Raw genomic sequence first — 20701 nt, forward strand, 5'->3', positions numbered from 1 at the left:
TCCTCCTGTCCTTATGAGTCAGTATATTAATTACATTTCTAATAGGATGCCCTATATACCTTCCTTTAACAAATCCATATTGGTCTTCTTTAATCAAATTTGGCAAAATCTTTTCCAAGCGGTTCGCTAATACTTTTGCAAATATTTTGTAGTCCTGATTCATTAAACTAATTGGCCGATAAGAGCCTAACTCTAATGGGTCTTTTGAGTCTTTTAATATAGTGACTATCTCTGCGCTTTTCCAAGATTCAGGGGTATTTCCCCCTTTCCATATATTATTACATAAATTGCATAGCTCAGGAGCAATTAGTTCTTTCATTTCTTTATAAAATTCAGCTGTGTACCCGTCAAGTCCTGGCGATTTTCCATTCTTCAAACCTACTATTACATCTAATATTTCCTGTACTGTAATTTCTTCATTTAACCCTTCATTCTCTTCCTCCTTCAATCTTGTGTTTACTATTTCCCCAAATTCTGCTCCCTCCTCTGCTTTATATAAATTTTGATAAAATTTAGCAAAAGCCTCTCTTATTTTTTTATTTACATATACCTGTTTCTTTCCCTCTCCTATAATACTTCCCACATTATGCATTTCTTTTCTTTTCTTCAGATAGTTTGCTAATCTTTTCATTGTGTTTACATTGTTTCTATGAAACTCATTTTTAATTAAGGTATCCCTCTTCCATAAGAATAATTCATCCTGTTCATCCATCCTTTTCTGCATCTCTCTAATTTTTTCCTGGATGTTACTATCATATCTCTTTCGTAACTCCTGTTGCAATTCATTAATTTCTTTCAAACTTTGGTTCCTATTTTTGTTTATCTCCTTTCTACGTCTAATTTCTTTAGATATACAAATGCCCCTCATAGTTGCTTTGAAAGCATCCCAAACAACTTGCTCCTTAGCTGTATTTTTGTTCTCCTTAAAAAAATATTTTATATCTCTCTTCATATCCATTCTATCTATCTCCCTTCTTAATATATTATTTTTAAATCTCCACATTCTCCTTTTCTGCTCTTCCCCTATTTTAACCTCCATTGTAATTGGTGCATGGTCAGACACCCAAATTATTCCCGTTTCTGCCTTTATTACTTCTAGCTCACCCATGTCCTTAACCAGCACATAATCTATTTGGGTAAATTTTTTATGCCTTTTAGAGAAGTATGTGGGCTGACAGTCTCCCCCAACCACTTTGAAAACATCCTGTATTTTCCAATTATTTAAATTTATTTTATTACCTTGATGTAGGTCCAGATTAAAGTCTCCTGCTATGATTAAGTGCCCTTCTTGAAATTTCTGTAGTTTTCTAAAAATTCCTTCAATAATTTTTCTCTGTCCTTTATTTGGTGCGTATATATTTACTATTGTAAACTTTTCTCTATTCATTTTAAATTTCAAGAATACATATCTACCTTCCCTATCAATTATCTGCTCCATTATCTCTATACTCATACTGTCATGAGTTAGTATTGCCACTCCTCTGGATTTCCTCGTTCCCCTCACCTCCACTGTGGTCTGCCATCTGGGTATATTTAACAAAGGTTTTGCATCCTTTTTATCTTTATGTGTTTCCTGGATACATAATATGTTTATTCCTTGTTTCTGTAATATATTTTTCAGTCTATACCTTTTTACATTTGAGGCCAAGCCATTTACATTCAAAGAAAGTAACTTAATTGACTCTACCATTCCTTATTAGTTTTAAAATTAAGGTATGCCCATGGTCCCTCTTTTTTTCCCTTTGTTGGTCCTCCCCCCTTCCCCTCTCCCTCCCTCCCCTCCCCTTCCCCCCTTCCCTCCCCTTCCCCCCTCCCCACCCCCCTTCCCTCAGAAGATGTTGAAAATACCAGGGGTTTTCACCCCTTCCCATCTTCTTTCTCAATGGAGATCTGCGTTCCCCCCTTATGCCCCCCCTTAACAACATTTTACCATTCTTGTTAAGCCCCGTGTAATTACTTGTCAAAAGGTCAACAATTAGTTTCACTTAAACAGTTTAATATCTTCCTTCTTCTTCTTTATTCTTCTTAGGCTTATCTCTGTTTACACCCCATAGTTCCAATTTATCAATGTAGCTCTTTTTCCCCCCCCAAACATACTTGTACTTCAAGCCGTTGTTTTGCCTTGTCTGGGTCTCTTGGCTCTGCTTTGAGTCTGGCTGGGTCCTGGTTCCTCCTCCTCCTCCTCTTCTTCATCTTCTTCCTCCTCACTCTGTAGTTCCATCGATTCCCTGGACTCCTGTTCCAAGTTGCCTGCATTTATGCCAAACTTCTCCAGCATTTTTAAAGCCTCTGTTGGGTTCTTTGCTCGGTGCAGGACTCCAGCTTTATACACCAGAATCACTGCTGGATAGGCCCAGGACAGCATTATTCCATTATCAAACAGCTTTTGGGCATATGGTTTCATTACTGCTCTCAGCTGCAATGTCTCCATTGAAAAGTCCTGTCGAACTACAATTTTATTCTCTTTGAATTTCAGGTCTTTGATTTTTCTCAAGGCTTTATACACATACTCCTGCATTTTTTCCCTGGCAAAGGTAACTATTACTTCACGTGGGTTTGCTCCCACTGGGGGGCGTGGTCTCAATGCCCTGTGAATTCTTTCCAAATCGTTAGGCTGAATTTGCACCCCCAGATCCTGGAGCCAAGTTACGAACGTTTGTTCCAATTCTTTTGCATTCACTTGTTCAGTAAAGCCCTGTAAACGAAGATTCCTTCGTTTCTGTCTGTCATTTAAAGCAGCCAGCCTATTTGTTAATTCCGCTATTTTCTTCTTGTTGGTTTTTGATCTTCTCTCATTCGCTTTGACTGTCTCTTTAAACTTTAGCAGTTCAGTGTTTGTTTTTTTAACTTCAGCGTATAAATCATTATAATCCTTTTTAAAGTTTTTCTCCAGGCCCGCAATAGCCGACATTATATCTTTAATGTCCTTTTTGGTGGCCATTTTTTCTTATTCCTCCTCCACCTCTTCTGCTGATAAGCCGGAAAAAAAACAACTCACAGTCCGAGCAACAGCTCACTCACCATAAAGTTTCTTCCCAGTGATGTTGACCTTTTCTTACAACAAATAGTTGTCTTTCCAATCAAACTTTCACCATTTAAGGGCTATTTAATTGCTTTCTCCTCGGAGGGGGTAGAGAAGGGCTGCTAAATTCCTTCCCGCATGCGCAGATCTCCCCATCTGAGCATCTGAGGAGACAGGATCTGAGGTGTTTGCCAGTCAGGAACAAAGAGGCCCAGGAGCAGCTTGTGGTCTGTGACGATGGCTAAGGGGCGACCATAGACGTAGTCATGGAATTTTTTTACGCTTGTGATGACTGCCAGCGCCTCCTTGTCAATCTGGGCATAGTTCCTTTCCATCGGAGACAATGTCCGTGAGTGATTGGGGCCTCCCGGCCATCTGGCAACCTGTGACTCAAGACTACGCCAATACCATATGGTGAGGCGTCACAGGTCAGAACGACCGGCCTTCATTCGTCGAAGTGGACCAGAAGACTGGACGATGACAGTAATTGCTTCACAGTGTTGAAGGCGGACCGTTGCAGACGCCCCCAGGACCATGGTGTCGTCTTATCAAGAGTCCAATTGCCAAAGCGGCCATTTTCTCCAGGGGATCTGATCTCTGTCACCTGTAGATCAGTTGTAATATTGAGAGATCTCCAGCCACCACCTGGAGGTTGGCAACCCCAATGGTTGACCAGGCCTTCCCTGTCCTATTCTGACATTCTTAACTACTGCACTGCACTGGTTACAGGGTCTTGCAAACTCTTACAATCTTCACAATAGCTTGCATTGACTGACTAACGTCTGAGGTTGGGTTTTTTCCGTGGTTGATACTTTCACTTTGTTCTTACATCGACCAAATCTGTATTTTAGTCAGGGCCAGCACGCTTCTGCAGTTTTTTTCTGAAAAAAATCTTCTGCACCTGATGCTTAATTTCCAAACATTAACCTCTTCTTTATGACTTTCCACACACTCTAATTTATACACTGATTTGCAGACCCATCTCCCTTCCCTCCAATCCTCCAATCAGACCTGTGAGGTCAGCAGCAGCACTGAGTTTAGTTCGTCCCTGCTGTGGATTTATGTTTTAATATTCTGCAGGATGATAATCCGATGATACAACCTGTAACAGACGTGCTAAACCCTTTAATGCCATTGTATTGCTTTTTGTAGAGGGAGGGCACTGTTCCTCTTCCTCTGCAGTCTCCAAGACAGCACAGAAAAAGGACAGTAATGCCTGGCAGTTTCCTAAAGCCCCTGAGAGTGTTTGCATCATGAAAAATTAGCAAAAGACTGCTACTCTTCAAGGTGTGTAAATTAAGAGCATATCTATAAAGTGGATTTCTGTTTCCAAATGTAGAATTCTGTCATACATTAGTTGGAAAAAAAGAGTAGCAGTCCAGTAGCACCTTAAAGACTAACAACATTTCTGGTAGGGTATGAGCTTTCTTGAGCCACAGCTCACCTCTTCAGAAGAAGTGAAGAGGTGAGCTGTCGCTCACGAAAGCTCATACCCTGCCAGAAATTTTGTTAGTCTTTAAGGTGCTACTGGACTGCTACTTTTTTCTCCTGCTAGTGACAGACTAACATGGCTACCCATCATTAGTTAGAAGAGGCATCCATCTTAAAAAATAAAAATTGCAACCCTGGCAAGAGTGTTGGCCTTGCGTTCAGCAATCCTGGAGGGAAAATATAAGGAAGTTATCAAGATCTGAGTGGGGATGCCCTTGCAGGTCAGGTGAAATGGAAAATATAAGTCATGTTCTATTTAGGTGTATTCATTATGAGGGAATTAGTCAGAAGCTAATTCTTCCTCTCATTAACATAATGGAATCCAGTCCGGAGGAAGAGAAAATGAAATTCCTCTTATGGGAGGGAAACTCTCAATGTTATTTACAGGTAGCCAAATATTGTTCTACAGCAATCAAAATCCATTCGGAAAAGGTTACTAGTGTTAATAAGGTTAATGTTAATTGATAAAGTTTTATCTGTATTTTTGACAAAGAGATCATTTTGTCATGTAATGGGTTTTATTGATAAGGTTTGTATCTTTCCTGGCTAATGCCATAATAATAATAATAAATCAAAAAATTTTTTGGCAGGTACCTTTTTGAAAACCACCTGCCAGCTTTTGCACACGTAGATGATACAAAATATTTACAATGGGAAGTTAACATGATGCTACCTGAAAAGTGCTGTAAGCTGATTAAACTTGTATCATTTGTATCACTTCTGTTTGGAGATGGGGACGGTCTAGAACAGGGATGGGGAACCTTTTTCCTGCCAAGGGCCATTTGCACATTTATAACATCATTCGGGGGCCATAACAAGGTGTAGATCACCCGGCGGGGGGGAGGCTAGGGTTGCCAGGTCTCCAGCTACCACCTGGAGGTTGGCAACCCCAGGGGAGGCCACACAGAGAAGGCCTGGAGGGCACCCCTGCTCCCCCCGTCCTCCGCCCCAGGCGGGAGGGCAACCAGCGGTGGGCCCGAGCAAACGAGGCGCCAGGGGGCACAGCCCACAGCCAATCCGCAGGGAAGGAAGGGAGGAAGGAAAGAAAACAGAGAAAGAGGAAAAGGGAGGGAGGGGAAAAGAGAGAGAAAGGGAGAAAGAAATGGAGGGAGGAGGGAGAAAGAAAGAAAAGGACGGAGGGAGACAGACAAAGAGACAGAGAGAGAGGGAGAGAAAGGAGAGTGACAGAAAAAGAGGAAGAAAGCCTTCCCCCCCACACACACACACGTGCACGCCAGACCCACACGACCAGTCCCCAGCCTCCACGCCTCCCCCCCACACACACACACCTGGCCCTGGAGCTCCCGAGGGCCCCGGAAAATGTCCTCGGGGGCCGCATATGGCCCCCGGGTCTGAGGTTCCCCATCCCTGGTCTAGAGAATGCTCTGTCCCAAACAATAGCAAAGAAAAATCCACTATCCCTAGCAAGGCAGGGAAAAGCCTATGCTAAAACCCTTTTCCTTGGCATTGTGTTCTACACCTGCAAGGATATATTTTTCCTATGGAGAATTATTCATGTAAGCCTCCACCTGCATTCTGAAGCTGTACATCCTAGACACATGTTTATTTCTTCAGAACTAGGCCAAGTCTGGTATAAAGCCTAGTATAATTAATGAGGATCTTCTGCAAGTCTGTGTAAGAATAGATAGATGATAAAATGGTACGTCAGTGAAAAGAATCTGTATCCAAGAAAAAGAGTAACAAAAAGCACTTGTATTTACCTTAATCTACCTTGGTGGTAGAAAGTGCCATCAAGTCACACCTGACTTACAGTGACCCCATAGGGTTTTCAAGGCAAGAGAGGTTCAGAGGTGGTGGTTTGCTATTGCCTGCCTCCGCATGGGCTGAGACTAGGGTTGCCAGCTCTGGGTTGGGAAATATCTGGAGATTTTGGGGGCAGAGCCTGAGACAGGCAGGGTTTGGGGAAGGGAGGGACTTCAATGCCATAGAGTCCAATTGCCAAAGTAAACATTTTCTCCAGGTGAACCAATCTCTATTGACTAGAGATCAGTTGTAATAGCAGGAGATCTCCAGCTACTACCTGGAGGTTGGCAACCCTATTTTTGACCCAGAGAGTTTGCAGTATGTAAACAAAAGCAGAGGTTGGAGGAGTGGACAGAGATTACTTAAGGAGCGTTTTGCAGGATCCTATCAAAGTCCATCTATTCTAGCATAGATATGTGCAAACCCTGTCCCTTTAATACCACGAAGGTTTCCATCTTCATGCACGCTAGGCTTGGGTAATCCTTCCAATATAATGAGCAATCTCTTTGCACATCTAAATGACAATTTTCCATGAATGTTTTGAACTATTTATTTTTTTAAAGCAGCAACTGGGTTCACTAAGCACATGAAGCGTATTCATTGACTTAAAGCTGCATCATATGGCCCATTGAGAAGCACATCTCCAATACTTCTAGGGTTGCCAAGTCCTTCTTTGCCACCGGCAGGAGGTTTTTGGGGCGGAGCCTGAAGAGGGCAGGGTTTGGGGAGGGGAGGGACTTCAATGCCATAGAATCCAATTGCCAAAGTAGCCATTTTCTCCAGGTGAACTGATCTCTATCGGCTGTAGATCAGTTGTAATAGCGGGAGATCGCCAGCTAGTACCTGGAGGTTGGCAACCTTAGCCTAGAGAGTTCTGAATGAACTGTGACTAGCCCAAGGTTACCTTACCTTATATTGTGAAGAGTTTTATCCTGATCTGCACTTCCAAGCTGATCTGGGGGGGGGAGGGGAAGCAGGAGTGTTTCAAGGTCGAGGTGACCCTTAAACAAGATCTCAGGATGTGTTCTGTCACATAATTTCAAGCACATTCTGCCATGCATGCCCTATTAACTACACATGTACCTAGAGTTGCAAGGTCCCTCTTCGTTTTTGGGACGGAGCCTGAGGAAGGCGGGGTTTGGGGAGGGGAGGACTTCAATGTCATAGAGTCCAATGGCCAAAGCGGCCATTTTCTCCAGGTGAACTGATCTCTATCGGCTGGAGAGCCGTTGTAATAGCAGGAGAACTCCAGCTAGTACCTGGAGGTTGAAACTGACATAATTAGCAGCATGTAGGCTCGTTATCAAGAGAATGGATAGGACTAAGTGACTTAAGGCTGATGGTTATTTATTTATACAATGGCTGTCGTCAATAAATCAAAAATTGCAAAAATTGCCCTATACAGTGTCCACATAAATATCAGAAGCTATGTCAAACCAAAGAATCAATAAGATAGAAACACTTAAATGACATGTTATTAATCACATACAAACATACAATAAGTTTGCAAAGTATAGGAATGGGCACAAGCGTGGAAGAAGCTGTTAGCTTCGCAGTTAGCTTCATGATATTGAGATAAACTTATTTACAACTAAACACAAAATCAAATAGAAACTGTTAGTTACACAGTGTTTGACCAGATGTCTAAAGTCCACTAAGTGCTTAAAGGTATAAAATATTTGCCATCAGGAGTTCTCAAAACGATTATGTCTTAGCCTAGTACCTGGAGGTTGGCAACCCTACATGTACCCCATCTCTCACGCTCACACACAAAACAGATTAAAAGTAACATACAGAAAAAAAAGTGCTATTGGAAGAACAAAAAGCTCTTTGGGTGTTCTGGCCAGGGCTTCAGGTTTTTAAGTCAGCATGTACCAAAAGATCTTTAATGGACTGAAATTTTGTAAATCCAATAACAGGCTTGGTATCACAATGGAATTTAACAAATGCCAGTGTCTAAGGGTGTTATTTTTGATCTGCACAGCCAGTGGAGAAAATTGTAATGAAAAAAAGATAGCACTATCCTGAGTAGAAGTGGTATGTTTGATAAATAAATCCTTCCTTGGTTTGCAGCTAGCACATTTTCTGGCTGATGATGAAGAAGAAGAGTTGGTTTTTATATGCCGACTTTCTCTACCGCTTATGGAAGAAAGAATCAAACTGGATTACAATCACCTCCCCTTCCCCTCCCCACAACAGATACCCTGTGAGGTAGGTGGGTCTGAGAGAGCACTAACAGAGCTGTGACTACCAAGGTCACCCAGCTGGCTTCATGCGGAGGAGTGGGGAATCAAACCTGGCTCTCCAGATTAGAGTCCACTGCTCCAAACCATCACTCTTAACTACTACTCCATGCTGGCTCTCTTGTAACAACTCTGATAGGGTATATTCGAGGTATTTCTGCCTGGGCTTCAAGACTGCTCTGCCTTCTGTGATTTCTGGAACCAGAGCTCGGGGCAGGCTAAGACATCAGGGTCTCTGAACCTTTAGAACCGGTCCCACATCTGCCTACCAGAATATGCCAGGTCAATAGGAGAGAAAGGAGAAAGGTGATGGTATTGAGGGCTTTGGTCAATGGCAAGCACCCCACCAAAAGGTGGGCCCAACAGAGGCTTCACTATGCCAATCTCTGGTGCCAAGTCTGGTGAAAGGTCACACCCAGATCCTGAAGCAATAAGGTAATAAGATCAGAAGTCACAAGGTGCTTTTAAAACTGTTGCTGAAATCCATAGATGTAGAGGAAAACCTAAAAATATCTGTGGATTTTCAGTACATTTATTAAATTGTTCTACTATTATGGAGTCCGGGGTGTGATATGGAATGTAGCATTCAGTTCTTGATTATTATTTTTAAAATCTAGCTCTTATACCTACAGAGGGCTTCTTTCTTTTTTGTTTTAAACTGTATTAATTCGAATATTTGATTTTAAAAAATAAAGTTCTTAAAAGTTGATATATTCTGTTTAAAAGGCACCATCTTTGTCTTCTATGTTTTTTCTCAGAGAGATCCTTGTTCTTTCATGTACCAAACAAGCACACAAAGGAATATTGCCTGCTGGGTAATGGTGTTCAGAGCTTTGTGTTGAAGAGATCTGTGTACATACAGCTCATTCCTTCCTTGAGTATAGGGAAAACCTTCCCCCCTTAATGTCTGCAGAGTTGTCTGTCCAGCATAATGATATGGTGCCCTGGGCATTCTCCACTTCCTTTATGTAAATATTACTTCAGGACATCAGCTGGGAGATGAATCCCAGAGTCCTTAGGCTACCCTTGGATGAACTGACGTCTGTTACATGGAAGCTGCGTGACTGTAAGCACAGTTCTATAGAAATTAGTTCCATTAATTTTATAGGACTTCGGCTTAATTTTCTCTGGCTTCCATCAGACATGTTTACAGTCTGGGTGCCATTTTAGGTGCCTCTCATTAGGTGCTGCAATAGTACTCCTAACTGAGGCCTGATAAGTGAACAGGAAAGAACGGAAAGACTAATTAGGGACCGCGGTATTCTAGTAAACTAAGTGAGCTCTTGAAAAACACAGCTACAGCATAGTTCTGCTCTACAAATCCTGAGTTATCTGGCTCTGTGGTATCCTGGAATTAGAAACAAAAATAAAGAAGGTCTTTGTAAGGTGGTAAATGTGACGTCAATAGGATTCAGATCCTACAGCATGCCACAAAATATGGGTGCTCTATAGTCTTTAGTCAAATTGATTCCTAGAAATTCTGGTCCATGGCTACCAAAACAAACAAACAAACAAACACAACAGACATCCCAGAGTCCTCCAAATGAACAACTTTCTGCCTTAAAAAACATCAATGGCCAATCAGCTTGCCTCCTGATTAGGACGTACAATGTATGTGTGTGTAAAGTGCAGTCAAGTTGAAGCCGACTTATGGCAAGCCAGTAGGGTTTTCAAGGCAAGAGACTAATAGAGGTGGTTTGCCATTGCCTTCCTCTGCAGAACAACCCTGGTATTCCTTGGTGGTCTCCCCCATTCCAGTAGTGACCAGGACCGACCCTCTTAGCTTCTGAGATCTGGCTAGCCTGGGACATCCAGGTCAGGGTGTAAAACTTATTGGCTGGTCGAAAGAGCCTGGGATGTTGTTTTCTCTGAGATGGCAGAATAAAGGAGATTTTGCACAACGTACTCCTGCTACCACCACTGAATCCTGGTACTTGTGTCCTAAAGGTCTTATATTATTGATCACACACTGGTCTAATTACCGTCTCTCCTCTCTATTTACATCCATGGCAACCACAACATTACCTGTCCTTCTCTTTCACCTGTCAGGTTCCAGCATTGGCGAACAACACAAGGACATTGCATCACATACGCAACAGGAGTTTTGTGCCTTCCAGACACAAGCTGCCTTTTTGTGATCAAAGGAAGCAGGGAGAAGCAGTTTTAGCCTCTCCTATTTTCGCCCCCCTAAACCTGCTATTGACTCCTGTGACAAAATCACATTATTTACATGGCTACATGTAAGCGTCAAACAAAACAACCTCTCCTTCTCTTTCACCTTTCTGAGCCCCTTCTCTCTTGCTCTGTCGTAAAACAAATGCATACAATCTATATTTTTCATTTTCTCCTGTGGAAGCATCTCTGGAAAACTGTAACTGCCTTCCCTAACTCCAGACACTTTGTTTTCCCCTACTCCATTTTTTTAAACTATTCCAAAGTTTGAGACTGAGAATTCCTTTCTTCCAGCTACCAAAAAAGATCTTTGCACTATTAAAAAATGGGGTGTGTGTGTGTGTGTACAATTTTTTGGCAAAAGTTCAAACACCTATTCATTCCTCAATACAATGACTTTCTGAAAAGTTATAACAAAATTACCTAGTTTGTGAATTTTCAATAAACTCACTCAGGAGCACACAACAGTGAATCATTCCTTACATGTTATTAGCTCTAGAAAAACAGTCTTTGGTGCATGTTACAATTTACAGTGCAAACGTGTCCGGAAGGAAACCCATTTGGCAGGCTCTTACTCCATGTTTCTGGGAATACATTGTGGACCGTCACTGATTGAAAGAAAACAAAGCTGCTGTCTCAGTAAGGCCCACAGTAAGCAGAGTCCAGCCGTTTTTGCGGGCCCTCAGGATATAACATAGCAGTTTTGGATAGGCCCAGGGGTATCAGTTATGACAGGGTTAAGCATCCCTCACCAGTTTTCCACTCAAGAAGAAGAGTTGGCTTTATATGCCAACTATCTCTACCACTTAAGGAAGACTCAAACCAGTTTACAATCTCCTTCCCTTCCCCTCCCCACAACAGACACCTTGTGAGGTAGTTGGGGCTGAGAGACTGTGACTAGCCCAAGTTCTCCCAGCTGGCTTCGTGTGTAGGAGTGGAGAAACAAATCCAGTTTATCAGATTAGCCTCCGCTGCTCCTGTGGAGTAAGGAATCGAACCCAGTTCTCCAGATCAGAGTCCACCGCTCCAAACCACCGCTCTTAACTACTACACCACACTGGCTCTCAAGACCAGTGTATCCCAGGGCAGCTTTTCATTTAAAAAAAATGGGGGGGGGAGGGGAATGTTACATGTATTTACATGCAACCTCTATTTGTCTTCCTACTTACCAATTTACTTTCTTATTTATTGGATCATATGCTCATCTAGCATTTATAAGTCATGCTGTGCCTTGTCTCTCTGTTTGCAAATAGATATATTTGGGTTATGCTCCCTCAGATCTCTCATCTCCTCCCATTCATTTTCTAAAGTATATTTTTTGCTGGGTTGCTTTAAAATGTATGGGTTCTTTTTTTAATCTGTAAAGTAGAAATAATCATGACTTACTCGTTGGATGGATAATGGAAATGAGGACTATAAAGTATTTGTGTACCTTAAAAGCAGTAGAACTAATAATAATGCTGTCCTAGAAACCAGACAGTTCAGCATTTAATTATTACAGCTGAGGCTGAAAAGTGTGCTGATAAATATATACATGCAAGCTGCCGAAGGTGCTGTGTTCAACCCAACTATCAGTTCAGTTCGTTTCTTCATTGCCTGGCATCCAGCTGCTTATTTACTGGCATCACAAAAGCAACTTTATGAAAAGCTGAAAGCCGTTCTGCGGGGACAACCAGTTTTTAAAAGATATGGCGGTGTCCACCGCTGGACATACCAGAGGTACCACAAGGGAAAGCACCAGACTTTGGGGGGAGGTGATAATTCTGTTCCTTATAGCCATAATTTCACATCGAGCTTTTTGGCTTCTGAAGGATCAAAGGGAGTTGCAGTTCCGTTCCCAGGCTTTGCTCACATTTGCCTTGGACAAAATTATCTGGAAGGCAAATGCAAACAAGTTGTTTGTGTCCCTTCCTTTCGCTGGATCATTCATTCCAGTGGCTTTCCTCAGGCACTGCATGATGCAAGATCCCCCCCCCCAATTCATGATGAAGTCTCTGTTTCTGGTTGTACTGTGCATCTAAATCTCACTTTCTTCCAAGACCTCCTCAGTGGTCTCACCAGCGGTGACTTCTCCTTCACTGCTGTCATAGCTGCTCGTTCTAGGCTTGGGTCTCCATGTGGGGCTTAGCTCAACATTGCAGCAGGTTCTCTGCTTTGCCACCTGCAGGCTCCGAGGCCGAGACGTTCCCAAGGAGTGCTGCTTCTTGGATTTTTTCGGACACCTCCCCAGGAGCTTGATGTACTCCCATGGCAGGCAGACAAAGGGGTGTGCCAGCAGGAAACGAGACCACTGCTTACGCAGTTCAGCTTTCACCTGGAAAACAAAGAGACCGTAAGCAGGGCAAAAATTCTTCAGTGGGGATTTGCAAATGCTGCACCACCTATCCTGGGGCACTCAGTACTAAGGTGGCAGAACAGGCATACAGATGTGGCATTTTTGCCATGCTCTAGAGCTTCTTGGAGTAGGCACTAGAGTCATCCTACAGGAGAAAGTCTTGACTACCAGGAAAAGCACAAGTAAAAATTCATAGGAAAGTCTTAGGGACCTGGCACCACTGGAAGATATCAGAAGTGTGACTCACAAGTGGGCAGCAACTGCTAATGTTCTGATACTACACTTTTGACATCTTGCAGTGGTCCCAGATCTATTTTGCATCTGGCATTGCCCTACCACATTTCATGTGTTCAGTTTGCATGATGTATGGAAGCCACCATATTTGGACAGAGGACCCAGACACTTGTACCTAGATATTATTTAAAGGTCTTCAATAGGATTTTACAGTGCAGAAGATATTGTAAACATTCATTAGTTCAAAATATTGTCAAAGGCTTTCACGGTCAGAGTTCACTGGTTCTTGTAGGTTATCCGGGCTGTGTGACCGTGGTCTTGGTATTTTCTTTCCTGACATTTCGCCAGCAGCTGTGGCAGGCATCTTCAGAGGAGTTAACACTGAAGGACACTGTCCTTCAGTGTTACTCCTCTGAAGATGCCTTCAACAGCCGTCTCGGCCAGGTACACATCCCATTAAGTATGTATCTCGGCTAGGTACACATCCCTAAAAGGTGGTGTATCTCGGCCAGAAAAAAGGGAGCATTCCCGAGCTGAAACAGCTCGGCATAACGCCCCTGGAACGCTTCCCGGGATGCGTTACGCCCCAGGAACATAGTAGTGGCCAGAGACCGGCGTCCAGCCCTGCATGCCAGCGCTGGGGCCACAAACGTCGGTGTGCGCCTCCCAGACGCCAGCGCTGTTAGCCCTTGCGCTGGCATGGGCCGTCGCCGGCCTCCACAGGCCTTTGGGTGCGGCTGCCACCGGAAGTCAGGAATGCGCAGTTAGTGGAGGTAGAGGGTAGGAGGGGGAATGATGGAAACTATTCCTAGCCAACTGGGTTGACACTGCAGTCCTGTGGGGATGGTTGCTTCCTTGCCTACTGGAATTGCACAGCAAGCCATGTGCCCTGATCCAGCTCTAGTCATGCACAATTATGTTAGCACGAAATGGGGACAGTGATGCACTTTTGAATGTATATCCCAGCAGAAAAAAAATGTAGTAGAGACAGAACACAATGCAGATGCCATCCATCTGCCCTGCATTTTTCTTAATGGGATGTGTACCTGAATTAGCTAACTCCATCCATATTCTGCCTCAACTAATAACTATGTGCAGCTTGATCAGGGAGAGAGAGTGTTGCTTTGACCTAGTTGCTTTGACCAGAGACCAGCCATTTCTCTTCACACCTATTAACAAATAAGGGCTATAACAATATTCAAGAAAAGCACCCTCTTCCCCGAATTGTGGCTCAGCTTTGTTCCAATCTGCTGCACAACATAACAGGCTGGCCTGAGCCTCTTCCTCACAACTCTCAAAGAGAGGCACTCAAAGGCCAACGTGTCAGCCTGTTGCTCGACACAGCAGATGGGCTGTGATCACAAGCTGATCCATTCACAAGGCACTCGCCTGACCTGTTAGTTGAAGAAGAAGGAGGAGGAGGAGGAAGAGGAAGAAGAAGAGGTGGAGTTGGTTTTTATATGCTGACTTTCTCTATCACTTAAGGAAGAATCAAACCGGCTTACAATCATCTTCCCTCCCCCTCCCCACAACAGATACCCTGTGAGGTAGGTGGGGCTGAGGGAGCTCTAAGAGAACTGTGACTAGCCCAAGGTCACCCAGCTGGCTTTGTGTGTAGGAGTGGGGAAACCAAACCGGTTCTCCAGATGAGAATCCACCACTCCTAACCACCGATCTTAACCATTACACCACACTGTCTCTCTGAAAGGGACAGTCTTCCATCTGCTGTTCTCCTCAACCATCCCAAGGAACATTGTGGGGAAAATTTAGTATCTTTTAAATGAGAAAAGAGCCTTCCCATTAAAAAAAACCCAGAAGACCATTAAGAACTCTACTCAGCCTGAGGTACAGGCTGTACCTGCTAGTATGTCCTGGGGCATATTCTAGGAAAAACAAACAGCACAGGCACTGTCCTTAATGTTTTTGGTATCTTGGTGATGGGAGTTTCTGGCTTGTTTCCACTCATATTGTTGGAAAATTTTCTAGCAACAAGGCTATCAGAGTATTAACGTACCTCACCATTGCAGAAACAGTACAAAAGTGCTACAAGAAACCCCTGGAAGAGAGAAAAGATAAATTAAATTTGAGTTGAAGTTGCCAAAACATAATTCAGCTCTAAGCTTATATAATCACATAATGCTGTTCCTAAAAGCACATGAAACCTGAGCCATCATGCTGCCAAACTGAACATTAATGCATCTAATTTTATTTTATTGAAGAATGGTCTTTGACTCAGAGGGACCATGTGACAGGGCTTCAAACCCATGCCCATATCCAATAATCTATTTTATTTCCCTTTCCACGGTTTTGCCCAAGGAAGTGTCTGGTTTGCAGTTCTGAACCACTAAATTGGATCCAGTGAAATATATGACTCCCACCTAAGCTGTGCTTTTCACATTAGATTGTGCAGGAATGATTGCAGGCTAAGGTTTAGAGTAAAACTACATTTAATCCAGTGAAATTATCTCTTCCAAGAACTTTGAGAAGATCAGCATCAATTTTCGCCAACTTCCCAACATACCTTCTACTTGTTATTTACAGCTACTCGTTATTGGACTAATGTGAATCTGACTTTGGTACACATTGTTTTTGTTGGCAATAGGGGTCATAACATCTAAAATTTAAATACTCTGTATTCAGGCAGAAGTTTGAAAGACTCTGCATCACTCCTAATGAAAGATCCAATAGATGGCATCACTTTACTTACTTCATATCTCTCCTGCTTTGGGACAGACATACCTCCAAGTAAATCTGAAATTCTGTTTGGTGGTAGATAATCAACCCACTGTGAAACTCTGTTATATCTGTAAATTTCACACACATCCACAGTTTGGATCAGGGAACAGGAAATCTAACCCTTCAAACCTCCTGCTCTGTTTCACTAACTGAAACCAGGATTTATGTGCTGCTCTTCTCATTTGAAAAGTAAAAATAGGCTTTTTAAGAACACGGGTTCTTAACGTGGGACCCACCACCAGAAGGCACTGATAGTCATGGATCTTCCCTGCATTCTCCTTCACCCAGCATTCTCTTCTGACTCCAGAAAAGCTAATTCTTGGGATTTCCAACCCTGCAAGCAATCAGGCCTGCAGTGAGGAGAGAGAAGGAAGTGAAAATGCCCTTCCAGCAGAAGATGAAGAATGGAACAGTTTGGCCCCCTTCACTCTCCTCAATACAACCCATGACTTATGTGGTTATTACTTTATGCAGGTCCTGCATCCCTGGAAATCATGTTCCTGGGGCTCAGAACGGGTGCTGAGGGGATTGGAAAGCAGGGAGGATCGATTATCCTTGTGCAAAGATCCCCGATCCTTTCACCGGAGGTTTGATGGATTCACCCCATAGTGTGGTTAGTCTTGGCACTACAGTGTATATGAAGGCAGCATCCAGAGTGCAGAAGTACATACTGCAGCTGGCCCCAGGTCCCTCAATGGCCTTCTAGAATCCTGAGGTGCAAGAAGCATGAAAGAGACAATTGTATAGAAGGTTTTTTTGTGTGTAAAGCACTGTTCAGTCACAGCTGACTTATGGCAGCCATAGCAAGGGGATTTCAAGGCAAGTGAGAAGCAGAAGTGGTTTGCCATTGCCTTCCTCTGCAGAGTCTTCCTCGGTAGTCACCTTTTCAAGCATCAACCTGCTTAGCTTCTGAGGAGATTGGGCTATACCATGCTGCCTTCCCTCACTATAGAAGATTCAGCAAGAAACAAATGGAGAGCAGAGGGGATGGGATTGTGTACAGAGGTCATGGACAGTGGATGGCAGTTAGAAATGGGCAGTGCTAAGAGCATGCCAGAGCACAAAGAAGCTTAGTCAGTATTCTAAGACTTTTCAGCTGTGCTCAGCCCCTTCTGATGGCATTACATTACACCAGGAAAAACTCTGGTATAAATACACCCCACTGAATTCATTAGGAGTAAAAAACCTGCTATCTCTCACTGCCTGTGCACAGCTATGGCTCAGCTTAGGAAGGGGCTAAGTCTGTACCCAATCACAGCTTCCAGAAATACTATATAAACCCCAGCTAGGCAACTGATAGCCCAGACAATACAGCATGTGGCATGGGTAGGGTTACCAGGTCCCTCTTTGCAACCAGTGGGAGGTTTTTGGGGTAGAGCCTGAGGAAGGCGGGGTTTGGGGAGGGGTGGGACTTCAATGCCATAGAGTCCAATGGCCAAAGTGGCCATTTTCTCCGGGTGAGCTGATCTCTATTGGCTGGAGATCAGTTGTAATAGCAGGAGATCTGCCACCACCTGGAGGTTATACAAAACCAAAAATCACCCAGTGCTGTAATGAGAGATTCAAAACAAAGCACAGAACACACAGAATATTTCAGCGTATACAAAATACATAGATAAGAAACTGTACCGAAGTACCTAACTATCTAACTAATCTAAAGACATGCAACATAAACATACAAAGTGGTACTGAACAACCAATATATACAGTTATATACAAGAGGGTTGGACTTGATGGCCCTGGTGGTCCCTTCCAACTCTATGATTCTATGATTCTATATTATATATATTCTATATATATTAGAATATATTAATTCTACATGGTATGCTTCTTTTCTTCATCCCTATGGGAGATTATTACCACTGGCTTTGAAAGCTTGCATTGAAACAAGTGTCCTTGTTAAGGCTCAAACTATAGACGCACATCTGTTGTATTTATGAATTCCCGATAGACAAAGCTTCTGCGAAATGGGATTTGCACCGGGTTCCCATACATCGGGGATTACACCCTGGATCACGAGGATACCGTGCTCTAACCCGACTCTCCAGTGCATGAGACCGAGCGTTCTCTCATCATCCTCAAGCTCGGGCAGACATGGTCACCCGAAGTGTCTGGACTTACACCTTATGTCCTACTGATTCTCAGAACTTTCAACACTATTGTGTATATTTACTCAAAACGGCTGATGAAGCCGTACTCGGTGAAACGCAAAATAATACCTGGGAATTGTGTTCCTTCTTTCTTGCGGTCCTGAACAAATACTGTCTGTGGGTCCCACCGGACATGAGAAGTTATCCGTTTTAAGGAACTCCAATTAATCCTAATACTAGTGAAACGGAAGGAAATCAACGGGTTCGGAAGATTGTTTAAGCCCGTTCCCAAGTCTGTTCAAAGTCTTTTTCGACTTCCTATGGGACCACCTTTGGCTATTAAAGCCTCTTGTATATAACTATATATATTTGTTGTTCAGTACCACTTTGTATGTTTATGTTGCATGTCTTTAGATTAGTTAGATAGTTAGGTACTTCGGTACAGTTTCTTTTCTATAAATTTTGTATACACTGAAATATTCTGTGCGTGCTGTGCTTTGTTTTGAACCACCTGGAGGTTGGCAACCCTAGGCATGGGGCTACATCTCTCTGACCTCATGTTGGGCACACTTAGAACATGCACACACATTGTAGTGAAGGGAACTCTAAAACATTAAAAACATTAAAAAGAAGGAACATTTTGTACAAAGAGGAGTAAAACAAACACTGAAGATATTAGGCTAAGAAGGGTGTGACTCTGCTTAGAATTGCACTGTTTGTTACTAGGGTAGAGGTGAAGGAAGTGATCAGTAAATTAATAATTAATCTCTTGGTTTGGATAGACTTCCAGGGAGGTATTATTAACTATTCTGAATATATTGACAGGTCCATTTACTGCCATTATTAATCAAGCTGTGATCAAAGGAAAACTGCCTCGATCTTAGGAAAAGACATTATAACTATATTAATAGTTAAAAGATGAAAAAGACTTTAAAAGTCAGGTCCCATCACCCAACTGCTTTATGAAATTAAGATATCAAACTGGGCAACAATTTTGTTTTCACAACGATATGATATAATAAGTAGTTAATAATAAACTCAAATGAAACAGGATTCGTAACTGGTAGAAAACTTACTAACAATATAAGAATATTGGTAAGCACAATTGTGTGTTTATACATATAATTGTATTTTTAATGCATGTTAATTTTTGAAACATTTTAATGTTTGCCACCTTGGAGGTCCCAGAACTGATTGGAAAGGCAACACAGATTTTTTAAAAAATAAATACATTCATTTAGTAAGAAAACAAATCATTGCCTTCTTTTTAGATAAAGAAAAGCCTTTTGATCACCTTGGTGATCATTTTTGTTGAAAGCTCTTGAAAAGTTTCTTAAAGGATAATTATATAATAACTAATATATAGATATAATATTTAGTCATTATATGATCATCAGTATTAACAGCTCCTCTGTCAAAAAAAAGTTTGATTGCAAAGAGGAATTAAACAGAGATGCCCTTTGAGACTTACCTTGTAGAATGACCTATAACTCTTGCTAATAAGAATACCAGACATATTAAAACACAAGGATCAAATAGTTAAATAAGTGTCTATGCTGCTGCTATGATAGCTTTAGAAGATCTAAAAAATATTTACAAGAACCTCTGAAAAGAAAAAATATATAGCACATTTGATATGGCAGGACATTTGAAAAATGAGTTATACACTATTGTCAGAATCCTATGGAAAAACCATGATATTAAATATTTGTGAGTATATTTTTTTCTGATTCTTGACTAAACTCATTAAAGAAAGCTAGAATCACACAAAAAAACTGCTAAGGTTACATTGCCAAGGAAAGGAAGAATATAAATAGCAAAGATGGTGTTTTTGCTAAAGATCTTGTTATGACCTTTGGGGTTTATATATTACCAAATGTATTTGGACTGGAGAGAAACTGCATACTGATAAAACCCAACTCCAATGTTTTGGATAACCTCATTAAAAAGACTCTTTAAAGGAACCAAGGCCCTCAATCTGCAAGAACTGAGCAAGGCTGTTAACGATAGGACTTTGTGTGTGTGCCTTGCTCAGAGCTTGCAAATTGAGGGCCGTGGCTTCCTTTATTGAGTCAATCCATCTCTTGTTGGGTCTTCCTCTTTTCCTGCCGCTCTCAACTTTTCCTAGCATGACTGTCTTTTCTAGTGATTCTTGTCTTCTCATAATGTGACCAAAATACGATAGCCTCAGTTTAGTCATTTTAGCTTCTAGGGTCAGTTCAGGCTTGATTGGATCTATAACCCACTGATTTGTTTTTTGTTTTTTTGGCAGTCCACGGTATCCGTAACACTCTCCTCCAACACCACATTTCAAAGGAATCTACATTCTTCCTGTCAGTTTTCTTCATTGTCCAACTTTCACACCCATACATAATAATAGAGAATTCATTTAGACTTTTGATTCTGTTTCTGTCACCTTTTACTTTTGCTATCTTTAGCAAGTTTAAGAGTTTCCTCAGTCATCCATCAAGGCTTTTCATTTCTTTTGGCTACAGGAATAGTCTTTGTGTATTCTTCCTTGATAATATATCTGCTTTCAACCCATAGTTCTTCTGGTTTACATTCACTTGAACTTAGTAATGCAAATCTGTTCTTTTCATGGCCTTTAAACTCT

At 42.2% G+C, this 20701-nt stretch overlaps 1 protein-coding gene across 1 annotated transcript in view; it reads right to left on the minus strand.

Moving 5' to 3' along the window:
• Positions 1-12708: 12708 nt before the first annotated feature.
• The window catches only part of GLP2R (glucagon like peptide 2 receptor), a 56789-nt gene continuing 48796 nt past the window's right edge, over positions 12709-20701 (minus strand). The window contains exons 12-13 of the mRNA XM_056855757.1: positions 15276-15317; positions 12709-13006 (exon numbers count right to left, since the gene is read on the minus strand). Coding sequence (XP_056711735.1) covers positions 12710-13006; positions 15276-15317 — 339 coding nt within the window. The 3' untranslated portion in view covers position 12709. The remainder of the gene's footprint in view (positions 13007-15275; positions 15318-20701) is intronic.

This window comes from Euleptes europaea, chromosome 1 (genome assembly GCF_029931775.1).
Source record: "Euleptes europaea isolate rEulEur1 chromosome 1, rEulEur1.hap1, whole genome shotgun sequence".
Lineage (NCBI taxonomy): Eukaryota > Metazoa > Chordata > Lepidosauria > Squamata > Sphaerodactylidae > Euleptes > Euleptes europaea.